Here is a 13616-nt window from a genome sequence, read left to right as displayed (position 1 = left end):
ATGATCTAAATGACGTGTACGGATAGTTTCAGATAAAGATTTTCATTCGAAAATGTTCTTAGATTCCATACAACTCGTCCAATATATAAATTCTTCTAATGCAAGAACAATTGGTGTATCAGAATAACATGAGTTCATTGTGTTTCGCAGTTTCTCATCAGGTGCTTACAATTTGCATTATGACAACGAATGAGTTCCTAAATGCTTGACAGTACCTATTTTGTTAATGATGTGAAGTTCTTCAAGATGGATAGTAAAAAAAGATTGGTAAATGTGTTACGGTTTCTTGAAACAACTAACATAAAATTCTTAAAAGCAATTTCATCCATCCACAAACATTCCGTTGTCAATATTGGCTGACCATGATCAACTCACTCTCACATGTATGCCACGTATATTTTCTTTTGTGACGCAAATTTTAAGGCTAATGTACATGAACCCGTCGTTACTCGTTATTGAGCATAGATACATTTCACTATATAAGAAGTCTATGTTTTCATTGATTATTGATTATGGTTGGATAGACCAATTGATTGAAACAGACCAAATTGTAGTTTGATATTGAAATTCGTTGTCGAAGATCAACAGTAGTAAAAACGTACTTATTAAGCAACAAGTGAATATTCAGTCTTTCGAAAACACTTGGAAATTCTTCCATTATTATTAGTAGTATGTTAATTATTGTTGTTAAAACTACTAATCTAATTGATGGATCTGTATTCGTACTACTATTCTAGGTTTGTTTGTTGTTGCTCTATTCAAACTCAAATATCCCTTCAAATTTCAGTTGACTGGTTTATTCTCCGACCAGTTTGTTTATGGCCTGTCATTCAGTTATATCATTCAATTACACACGGAGAAATGTTAGATGATTCAAGATGGTCATTACTAATTGAATGTTATTGAATGAGTGACTATTTAGAGATATCAAACATGGGAGAAACGTCGAGTTCCGATCTTGTAGTGTCGATCAAGGTGTCAAGACAACAAAGCTTATTCAAACTTTCGAACAGGTTTATTTATTCATTCTTCTTGGTGTTTTTACTACAACAAATAATAAGGTTAATATAATTATTATTGATATGATTATTAATATTAAAGACACTTACAAAATTGGATTCTTCTAATGCATCGATTACAACTTGACACCTCACACCGAATCAATTCAAACTCTTGTCAATATCTTTACCTGTTTAAATATCGGAAACAGTGTCCAGTAAAATATTACTGATTTTATTCCAATATTATACGGGTATTTTTAGTCAGTTAAGTTTGCAAAATCCTTACTCTACAGAAAATGGTTTGAAAATGATTAATTGAATAAGAGACGGATGATTTGCAGTCCAGATCACCAAAGAGACTTTTAAAACAATCATAACATAAGTGACAATAATCTTCACTGTTGAGGGATTCAATAACGCACTTCAACCGATCATTCATGTTTTTGTTGTGATCATGCACTTTTATTACAAGAAGTGTAAATATTCAATTGACGTTAAATATACACTATTCAGTAACATTTAGACAGTGCTTGTATAAATAGTTTCCCGATTTTATTTCTCACAATGGTCTACAGCACATCAATGACAAATCCATCAACTCATTCTATTCACAAAACAAATGGTTAATGTAGACTTTTAGAAATTTATGTTAAATCACTGTGATAGAATACGGAGATATTCTGTGTTGACTTCTTGATAACCTGGTAAAAACGGAATGTAATAAAAAGGTAACAGCTGACTGTGGACACAGAATATTGTCTTTATTCGGCTGTATGTTTTTTTTTGACAAATGTAAGGAAACGAGCTACAAAATTAACATGCTCAACTTCTTCCGGTGTCTCAGTCCAATGAGAAACGATGACTAGTATAGTTCAACCATATCTGATGTCAGACAATGATTTAGGGTAAGCAATGGAGGGAGGCCAAACAAATTGTGAATTGATCAATGTTACACGTCAAACGATTTTGATCCGACCTCAATGATTTGAGGATTAAGCGATCATGCAAGAGACTGAAGAGAAGCTCGTACGTCGTAGCGCTATTTTTATAGTCGTATATGTGTGCTACTGAGCAGTTGTATACAAGAATGAAACGTCCAACCAGTGCTTGGGTGTTTTCGGTGTTGTTATGCCTAAGATCGTTCTGTGATTCAGAGATTTAAGGATGCAGTCTATTCCCCAATACACGTATGGTGGAACGTTTTCGTGATTCCGCATTGACTGGACATCGCGTGAATTCAAGTAAGTAGATTGTATTTTCTTGACATCCATTTCATGAGCATCATTCGTTTGATTATTACATTGTTTACAGTTAGACACCTTACACCTACTCTTTTCTTTATCTTATCAATATGATTACCTGATTACAAATCGGAAACAGTGCCCATTAGAATATTCTTTATTTCTTCCCAGTTTCATACAACGAGTTCTAGTCAGTTCAGTTTGCTCTGGTGCGTTCAAATAGAATGGTTTCACTTTTATAAATTGAAACTGGTACAACTGTAAATCACGCCGACATAGCTGAACACATATGGAAATCGGGTCAATTGCATTCTAACTTGATTTCAGTTCAATCATTGTTTTGTAAGTCATTATCATTATACAAATGACACTGTCTGCAGAACGATGATGTTGACACAGGTGGTTAGAGTTTGACAACGTTTTAACCAGTAACACCTTCTATTATAGATCGTGCCTACCTAGTGAAATCAAACTGCAGAAGTGTAAAGGTTCAAAATATATTTGATAAGCTATCAATATATCGAGAATTGACTGATTCAGGCTTGTGGTTCATTTCCATTGTGCTCCACACCATCAAGGTTGATGATAATTAGTAATTTCTTTTAAAACACCTCTATTTCACCACAGGCTACTCCTTATACTAAAATTTCTTCTTCCTTTCAGATTTAAATAAACTTTGCGCAACGTAATCTGATTAATATTATTTATGTACAGTAATCTTCATCAGCAGTTTTATGTTAACTTCTTATCACTTTCTGTTTGTACCGAGTTATTAACAGGTCAGCACAGAAAGCTTTATATTCTATTACACTGATCTTATTAATGCTATCAGTACAGCCTACTTGAATAGCTGAATGTAAGTGTTTTTATCAGTGACAGTTGTTGTAGTATGTTCAGAACACCTAAACCAGCTTCCAGTATGCGAATCATTCATTTGAAACATACCTGTTTTATTTACAAGCCAAACAGACGACATCACACCATAAGACAGAAAATAACATTTCTTCATGATCAAATCAAACAGTGGCTGTGACTGTCGGATACTGTAACAACACATGAATGTAAGTTGCCCTAATCTATCCTTCTTCTTGTAGTTAGCTGATTACGTACATCTGTGTAGGTCATTGTAGTATGCAAATCAAACGACTGATGCTCATTTAAAGCATAGTTGAAACACTTGATTGGGTTAGTCCAGTTAATATTGATAGTAATAATATTAACCATAGTAAAAATAACAACAGTGCTTTTGTTAATAAATATGAATATCCCTGTCCGTCAAGACATCAGTTGTGGTTCAAGTAATGAAGTAGTCAATTCTTGCTCTGCATTGCTGAAAGATTTATGTTCGGATCACAGAAGTGAAGATACGCTTTTCTGATTTGTACCAACCATCATGAAATCTAGCTTCACAGTTTTCTACTGACACACTATAACACTAAACGTACACTGCCTCAATCAAAATATCTCCCGAATAACATCAATTAAATATATGAATTCAAAGTTGTTGAGGCAGCTATAGCTAGCGGGGTTTTTATTAATTGATCTACGAACGCTTCCTAGCAGAGAAATTCATTTCAGTTCTGTTGCACAATCGAGACGAATTTCCATGCTAACAGATATTTCAAAATGTAGTCTAACTCCTGTTAAATCTGATTGCTTCCGCCTAACGATGATACTGAACTTCAATGAACATTCAACACAAACGTACATTTGGTCAATTGTCAAGCGTGTACTGACTATGAAACTGTTGTCCAATATTCCGTATTCACAGTTGAGTATTGACCAAATGTATGTTTACGTTGAATATTCATTGAAATGATAAACTGAGAAAAGAAAAAAAGCCAAATGACATCAGTGAAATATACTGTCTCATACTAGCAGAATAGTATGTCAGACAGTGTGAATGTTCTCTTCATCGTCATCTGTATCTACGTAAACTAGCTTTCAAACCCTACACCGTATCTTCGCTTAGATCAATGCACTTAGATCATTGAGGACTTAAATTGGACTAGGAATATGGTAAAACACTGAACATGGCGACTACTAAGAGCATCAAAGAATATTTCGAAGCTTGGCACTCAGCTCAATCACTACTCTATAAACACATGTTAATCGATTGAATTTGCCGACTAGTGAGATAAACCATTGACAAATAGTAGGACCAAGAATCAATTCAAACAGAGAGGCAAACAGTATAAATTTGTGAGCAACGACAGGTTAAAGTTTAGCATTAAATAATCAAGGTGAGGGTTGACTGGACAAGTAGTCAGTCATACGTACAGAAATTTGAATATCTAATTTCTACAGTAAGTATGTCGGACGAGACATTAATTTATAGACGAAATAGTCACGTATAGGGTAACGAGTCTCGAATTTTGCAATGTTGTTGAGTCAGGTTTGTTTATTGATTCTTAACGAATGTTTGGACATATTAGCTTGTATTTCCTCGATAACTATGATACTAGTCAACACTGTGGTGAAATGTCGTTGAGCGTATCTCTATTTATTTGTGAAATTGTGTTAACATCAACTGAAATACTGATTGTCAACAGTGGTCCGTTGAAATATCTGTAAAGACGTTTCACAGAACTATTACTCGCTTTCTGTTTGCACCATAATTGTTCCCCCTTTTTATGCAATAATTAATTCCATTAGGGTATATGTAGCAGAAATTTATCACATTGTAGATAAAGGTTTTATTCTAGTTTAAGACCTATTAGAATCAATGAACGATTGAATAAATATAAGACTGAACCCATGACATTTCGATTTTATTTGTTCACTAGTAATCGCATCCATGATAAACTCCAGTGTTCTGATGAGGTGTCTTGATCTCTAGAGTCAAACAATTTCGAGTGAGACAGTTGCAAGAAGAACTTTGTAAGTTATCAAATTTAAAATCGTGCATCATTTAAACCCTGCTGAGTGAGTGGTTAATTGCTGACATTGGGTGGTGGGTGAGTGAGTGAGCGCTCACACACAGTCTCGTATCAGAACAAAACTGCTATACAGTGCATCTTGCCATTCAAAATTTGTGTAATTGGAGTCAGTTCATGGTGCAAACTATGAAACACAATAACTCCTACAAACACCAGTCATTGATCATCACTAGGTATATCACATAAATTTCATCAAACATTGTTGTTCAACTTCATTTACTTTGAATATTTATTCTTATTATTGATAAAAGTGTTGTGTTCTTCAAGCTAAAATAACATGTAATTGTATAAAGCTCATTACATTACATGGATTACTGTCTGTTATATTGGTTGTGTATTATGCTATATCTAATCAATGGATCGATATGTTATTCTATTTAGAAACATATCAGTAATAAGGAAATGCCACCTTTATGAAAGTCTGAACCTGCAACCGGTTTACTGAATACAATTTTACATACACAAATTTGAATTAACCCGTTTTTGTTGAGGATAATAATACTAAACAATTGCTTAAACTAAACTGAATGAGCAAAGAGGGATAGTAGCTAGCAGTGGAATCCAGGACGCGCGTATCGTCCGATCTAAGACTAAACTAAACTGAATGAGTTCAAATGAACAGTGACTCATCAAACAATCTTCACTCATTCAATACTTAAGTTTATTACTTCAAGAAACCATATCACGCTCTAACGATAATTTAATCATTTTGCTAATACAAATACTCAGTTTTGATATTTTTTTCTTCTCTGATGGTCAATGAAGTACACATGGGTGGTAACTAGCAGTGGAATTGAGGACGTGCGTTTCGTCCTATTTGAGACTCATCAGCGATACATACATGCAAATAATTGGAACAAATGGGTTATTAGAGTATAGTTACACTTATTATCTCGAACGTTAACAAAAGAGATTGATAACAATCACTAGAAACAATGCGGTATTAATAGACCAATCGAATCACTCAAATATAACACAAATAAACTATTTGACTGTAGTTTAAATATTTGGAGTCTTTGGACATTTTTCTGACTACATGATTTCGTTCAGGCTGTGAGACTTGAACAATCATCATTATAATTTGATGTATATAAATACTTCAGTAGGAATGTACTTACGAAAGATTCCATGAGTGAGTTACTCAATGAACTGGACTCATAAGAAGTCATTCAATTCAGTTGCCTCAATAAACCTGACACTCACTATCCATCGTCAATCATACCTTCACAATTACGCAATCAAACCAGAGTTCACAAAACAATTGAATTTGAATGAAATACTTACGATATTTTATTACCACAATGAGTATGCTCAGTATTCAATCTCTTCAAATTGTGAACTACGTTAACAGTTGGACATGGAATTAAAATGCCGTTTATGTGAATATGAATAGTGCAGACTTTGTATTTCCCCATCTGTCGTCTCACTATGTTGGTCTACACAGTGATAATGGAACTGAATGTTGAGTTACAAATGAAAAACAACCAAAACAACATACATCATTATTATCATTCTCCTCTGAGTGAATAGAATTTATGTGATATACCTAGTGATGATCAATGACTGGTGTTTGTAGGAGTTATTGTGTTTCATAGTTTGCACCATGAACTGACTCCACTTACACAATTTTTGAATGGCAGCATGCACTGTATAGCAGTTTTGTTCTAATACGAGACTGTGTGTGAGCGCTCACTCACTCACTCACCCACAACCCAAAGTCAGCAATTAACCGCTCAATCAGCAGGGTTTAAATGATGCACGATTTTAAATTTGATAACTTACAAAGTTCTTCATGCAACTATCTCACTCGAAATTGTTTGACTCTAGAGATCAAGACACCTCATCAGAACACTGGAGTTAATCATGGATGCGATTACTAGTGAACAAATAAAATCGAAATGTCATGGGTTCAGTCTTATATTTATTCAATCGTTCATTGATTCTAATAGGTCTTAAACTAGAATGAAACCGCTGTCTACAATATGATAAATTTCTGCTACATATACCCTAATGGAATTAATTATTGCATAAAAAGGGGGAACAATTATGGTGTAAACAGATAGCGAGTATCAATAGAGCAAGAACAAACATTCGTGCAAAATAGTATGAATTCATAATATTTCGAGATTTCTCATCAGCTGCTTACAAATCAAAAAATGTGATAGAATTTGTATTACATTGTGTGAAACAACTGACATAAATGAGTGTCAATAACTGAATTATAATAATAACTATGTGCTAGAACAGGTCAGAGGTTAAAAAAAGGGAATTAATTCAGGGTGGATGGTATAATAGTTTAGTGTAGTTGTGTGATAATTTTAGAGATTAATGGAATTGAATAATGAGAAGATGGATTACGTAATCATAATGAAATAGAATTCCGAAAGTTAAGATAATTTAAGAGGATTCAGTGAGTGGAAATGTGTGTGAATAAAAAGTTGGTTTAAGAATTAGTTAATAGGGGGAGGAGTATAAATATTTTAAAATAAATAAATGAATAAAATAACCCAATGGCTTCAGCAAAATGGAGAGTAGTCGTACTTCTTTGTCTATTGATAGTTTTAAAAGCGTGCAAAATGTTGACGGTGTGCCCGGTGTCCAGTAAATGCCGAGCTATTACACTGTTAAGAGCCTTAGTCCCTCGCAGCCTCAAGTTCTCCGGAACATGCTCAGAAATTCGAACATGCACTCTTCTCTCAGTTCTTCCAATGTATGTGCTATGGCACGTACATGTGAATTGGTAAATGCATTTGGAGCTACTAATAAAAGCGGACTGGTCGATTCTAGTTTGTTTAAGTCAGCAGTTCGTTTGCCATATTGTTGTCAGTTTTGCTGCTGAGTAAGCCACTTTCAACGCAGAATTAATTATGTGATTGATGAATCTGGCAACTTCATCACCTTTGAAACGTAAATGTAAGAAGCAGGTTTTCTTTTCTACTCCATCGTACTTTGTCCGAAGTTTGGTTTTTGCATGTTTCTGGATGAATTTCAATGGGTATGCATTTTCACGTGGAACATTAGTGATGAGAGTAATTTCGTCATCCAAGCATTCCTTTGAACACATTTTACGAGCGCGGTCAAAAAGGGTTCGTACAATACCCTTATTGTAACTCATTGGACAGAAACTATAGTAATTCAGATATAGTCCACTCCAAGTATTTTTGTGATGAATATGTCTATGAATTGTGCCATCAGATGTTCGTTTGATCCCAATATCAAGGAAATGGAATTTGCCTCCAACTTCTTGTTCCATAGTAAATTCTATATTCTTGTGTGCTTTGTTGAACAGATCAAGTAGCCTAATGGCGTGCTCATGATTGTTGCAGACGAGAGATGTGTCATCAATATATCTACAGTACAGCGTAGTACCATCGATTGCATCCTTAAGCTTATTTAGTTCCTGGTTTCCCATAAATGTATCGGCAAGAATTGTGCCGAACGGGCTGCCCATGGCAACTCCATCAATTTGGCGGTAAAAGACATTATTGAATTGAAATTGTATGTTTTTTGTTCACAAAAAAGGAGCTGTTTAAAATCATGGATTGGCAGAGGTAGAAGTTCAGGATAACCACATATGATCTCTATCGTTTCTTCCAATGAGTTGTTTGTGAAGAGCGATGAGACGTCAAATGAAACCATAAATTTATCGGAAACATTCAGGTTGCCGAGTTTTTGTACAGATTCAAAACTATCTTTTAGACTGTAAGGTGTCAGTTTCTTTCGGATTGGTTCTAGGCACTTTGTCAGCCAGCGGGCGAGTTTATGGAAGGACGAATTAGCCATGGATAATATTGGTCTAATCGGGATGTCGGGTTTGTGAGTTTCGGGTAGGTCGTATAAGTAAGGTAATTGTAATCCTTTAGGTTTGAGTTCATTGTGTGTATGATTATCTATTAGATTTTTCTTCAGTTCTCTCAATTTTTTTAAAAGTCGCTTCTCTGTCGTCTCTGTTAAGTCTTCCTGGGTATTATTGATGGTAAATCTAGTGGAATAATTTAAAGTAGACATTATTTTGCTAATGTATTCGTCTCTCTTAAAAACGATTACATCGGAACCCTTATCTGAACGAAGTAGCAATATTGTTTCATCTTTCACAAGTTTCTTTAATGCTAGTTGGTGGATATGAAACATTACACATTCACATTTGAATTTTATTTCAATAAACACATTCTGTCAAACGATTACATAAGTCGTTTAATATGAAATGGTAACTTGTGAACAAAACCACATCCATTCTATTTATCCTTCGTATTACACTACTGACTGTTAATAGATTTCGGAAATATTTACGTCTGGATAAACAAGCTGAACAAGACTAAAAACACTGCTCATTAAGTTCAAGTGTATTAATGACTTGCTTGCGTACTTACTAACTTACTTATAACATCTGAGATTTTGGAAAACAGACTATCCAGATTATCCATAACCCACTGTATTCTGCAGTATTTTGAACCTTTTTTTTCTAGCAAGCAACTCAATCAGTGAATTTTCAACGATCAACTGATGCTTGGAACCGCCTAAATGTATATCGACCTGTATATGCACTGACGGCACAATTGGTGATGAGCTGAAAAGAATGTATTTAAACCTATGTCAAATGACTGTGATCAATAGTATTTGTCAGATAGAAGGCGATACGTGATTTCAGTTCCATATTATCTGACGCTGATTGTTCGCTGTTTTAATTGTTTAGATTTTTTTGTATTCTCTCTTTTATAATAATGTACACTCACCTCCTGTATCTCTATTTTACTCGACACCATCATCTGTTCGACGGCTGAAACATATAGCTCAGGTGACCAAAAAGATAACGCTGTCCATCACGATCATATTATCCTGTATGAACAATAGTAATTTGACTGGGACACAACACGTGCTTCATATGTACTCTTGAATTTCTATTGAACCTTCACGATTCAGTGAGGAATATGTGTCTGTATATCACATATAATCATTACATCTACTATTTCAGTACCTTTAATCTAATATGAGTTTACTCATAAGAAATATTCTTCTAAAAATAAAAATAATGATGATATTATCAGTGTCCACTCTCTGAGAGTGTGATTTTAAAGTGACGTCAGTCTGTTGACCTCAGTTGTTGTTTGTAAAAACGTCAATGTATGTACTTCTATGTTGTTTATCACCATATTCTATCTAAATAATCAAAATTATATGATTTTCTCTTTTGTGTAATGTGCCTGATATAAATCTTGATTATAAGAAGGAATGTCACTTACTAATGATGCTTTTATATGACTTACAGTCATTTACGCCCACGGAACAAAATTGAATAAAATTTCTATTTTACAGATGAGTACTATTTTTCTAAAGAGAAACTGAAGTGAAAACGAGTAGGTTGTCCTTCAGGTTACAGGAAGTATTGCTTTAGCTATGAATAAACACTGATTCCATTTACCATCTGATTTCAAATAAGTTAAGTAAAGGCGTTCTTATAGAATTGTCAATTTTGTACATCCGCAGTTCATAAATCTATGGAACTATCAGTAATAATTCTGATGATTTTAGACGCGACTAGTTAATAAGTCACATGAATATTTTCTATGAGACTGTGATCAAGATGATTGATGACATAATCCTCATGACCTTCTGTGTATCGTTTTATATCATTCAGTGTGACAGATAAATTGATCGATACCCGATATTCTGTATAGATGCATATGACTGTTGACCGAATGTACGTTTGTGTTAAGTATTGATTGAAGTTGGATATCATCGTGAGATGTAGGTGATCGAATTTCGCAAAACATAGAATACGTCTAGAAATATATTTGGTATTGAAATTCTTCTTAATTTTGCAGCAGAATCAAAATGAGTTTCTACATAAGTAAGCAATCGTAGATGAAGATTTATATAGCCTGCTGCCTATGTCAGCATCCTCAATTTCAAAACTGTATACATAGTTAATGTTTACGAGGAGATACTTTGATTGATATTCATTGTTTGTAGTCTTTCGGCAGGCGTTCTTGAAGCGAGTTGGTATAAATCGGTGAGATTTACTCTAACTTCCGAAAAAACCTATACTACCCGTGTGATTCAAACTCATATCACTCAATTTTCAACAATGAAGAGTAACTACTGCGATATTCAAACGATAAATGACCTCTAGAGGGACAGAGATATTCATGTGTCATCATTGTCCAGCAATTGAGTACCTATAGAATACTATCAATCACGTGTTCCATCACTAATTCATTCTCATATGATTTTCACGCAACTCGTGTTTTCACGACACAAAACAAGAGACTTTGACAGTTAAACTCATCGTAGCCCACTCTTCTGAATATATACGTTTTACTGTTGATCAAATGTATATCTTCATTGAATATTCCTTAAGGTTAATAAAAACAGTTGAGTGAAGTAGAAGTCGACCAAGTTGTTCAAAAAAATAAAAGTCTTTGATATGTTTGTCTTTTCATGTTGAAATTGGTTTTATAAACTAACAGAGGTGGAAACGTTCCTACTACTCAACCTGTAAATATTCAGTGTTTCGAATATGCTTGAAAATTATTTCATTATTGTTATTATCATCACGTTTATTATCGTTATTATTAACCATAATTTGCACTAAATTTCTTGCTTTATTCATGTTGCTGAATTCCAACTCAAACATTCATTCGCATAATGGTTGATTGATGACACACAGTAGTCTCATATAAAATACAGATATATTTGGTAATTCAGGAACGTCATCACTAGTACATTGATATTGAGTGAAAAATTGTTCATAAATATCAAAAATTACAAAAACGTTAAGTAATGATCTTATTCTTGAGAGCCCGCACAGCTTACTCAAGCTTCAGGAGAGTCTTATTTGTTCAGTATTTTCCAGTCCCATTGCAATTGCCTCTGTATCACATCTAATCACATACCATCAATGTTCGTCCTGAATCTCAGCAACATCTTTTAAAAGCACATGATCATTTCAGTGGAGCATTAAGAATGTGCATTATGTATGGAAACCACTGTTTATTTCTATCTCATACAAAACCTACTTGATTTCGTACTCAGTTGTGATATGACTGAGCAGTGCAAGTGTGATTCTCTTGCTGTGTGTGAGTGATTGAGTATGTAAATGAGTATGTATATCGTCTGTTTAATTGAGTCAACCATATGTCCATGTCTGGATGAGTCAATGGGTACCCATAAGCGTAATACGTATCCAAATATATATTCACACCTCAGTTATTTTACTCGAAATATCTGGTTAGATGGATGTCAACAAATGCGGATCTTGAAATTCATCTTTGACGAAATGTAGCACAGAAAACTAAGACAATTCGGTGACATCTATCTTTCTGATACACCAATCATAATTTTAACAGCTCATTTCAATATGATTTCAGTCTAATGTTTCTTTTTATAAATCATTATCACTGATCGAATGACACTGTCTGTAAATTGAGTTCATTGATGAGCTTGAGGAAGTGACATTAATGCAGACTCTAGTGCATGTGAGATGCTATGCTCTACACTGATATGCTTGTTTTCCTCTTCTCTGTTACCTGGTTTCATATATCGGTATAGGTCGTCCGAACGGTTTATATGAAATGATCGAAAAAATATTGTGAAATTCACACAATCACATGTACCAGTTTGTTCATAAAACAATCAAAATAAACACACACACACAAATTCTCACTTCACTGTATTATATTGCAAATGCCACATTTCACAGACCCACTAGTACACACACACACGTAATAACAGTGAGGTACACATAATGACCTCCTTATAATGTTGAAGATCTGGAAAATCTAGATAAATCAAATTGATAGCAACAGCATGTTCTACATTAAGTTCACATTAAGTAGATATTAAAAGTGAAAACTAATGCAGAACGGTTTTTCAATATATAAAGTGATACAACTAACTGAGATGTTTTAACCCTTTTTAATGTAGTAAGTAGAACTATGTGTATGGCAGAGTACTTTAGATATTCCCGTCAATTCATGAAATTACCGATTTCAATTGGTTATGGAGGTTTTGACCATTTAAACTTGTAATAAACGACAAGATTAAATAAAAATAAACAGTGAATCATCACACAATCATCTAATATTTATTCATTCAATCGTAAAGTAGATCATTGCAAGATACCATATCATTTTCTAATGATAATTTACTCATTTTCCCAATGACTATACTCAGTTTCAAACTTTTCTTTACACAGTAGATAGAAAAGACTTGCTATGTTCTGGCACACAAAATGATCGTCATGACAGCCGTTAGACATCACCTCTATAATGGTTATTTTAGGTTAGTATTTTAAGGGATTTAATGTTTCATGGTCATCGCTGGACTGCATATTGGAAAGAAAAGGCATACCGAGATTCACCGTAAAATGGGAAAATGCCGTCAATAGTCAAACGTACGTTTTAAAAGTTTGCAGCTCATAACAGCCACAGTAACGC

At 34.1% G+C, this 13616-nt stretch overlaps 1 protein-coding gene across 1 annotated transcript; it reads right to left on the bottom strand.

The window, feature by feature from the left end:
- Nucleotides 1-7430: 7430 nt before the first annotated feature.
- MS3_00000830 (uncharacterized protein) lies at nucleotides 7431-11855 on the bottom strand. The gene has a single exon (XM_051208445.1). It carries the CDS (start codon nucleotides 9310-9312, stop codon nucleotides 8575-8577), a length of 738 nt encoding a protein of 245 aa, XP_051072864.1. The 5' UTR covers nucleotides 9313-11855; the 3' UTR covers nucleotides 7431-8574.
- Between the last annotated feature and the right edge of the window lie 1761 nt (nucleotides 11856-13616).

This window comes from Schistosoma haematobium, chromosome 1 (genome assembly GCF_000699445.3).
Source record: "Schistosoma haematobium chromosome 1, whole genome shotgun sequence".
Taxonomy (NCBI): domain Eukaryota; kingdom Metazoa; phylum Platyhelminthes; class Trematoda; order Strigeidida; family Schistosomatidae; genus Schistosoma; species Schistosoma haematobium.
The sequence above is the reverse complement of the archived record's forward strand: the minus strand, read 5'-3'. Positions and strand labels throughout refer to the sequence as shown.

Bases quoted from the DNA above. Each gene is read 5' to 3' on its own strand.
- MS3_00000830 (XM_051208445.1), bottom strand. From the start codon at position 9,312: ATGTTTCATATCCACCAACTAGCATTAAAGAAACTTGTGAAAGATGAA.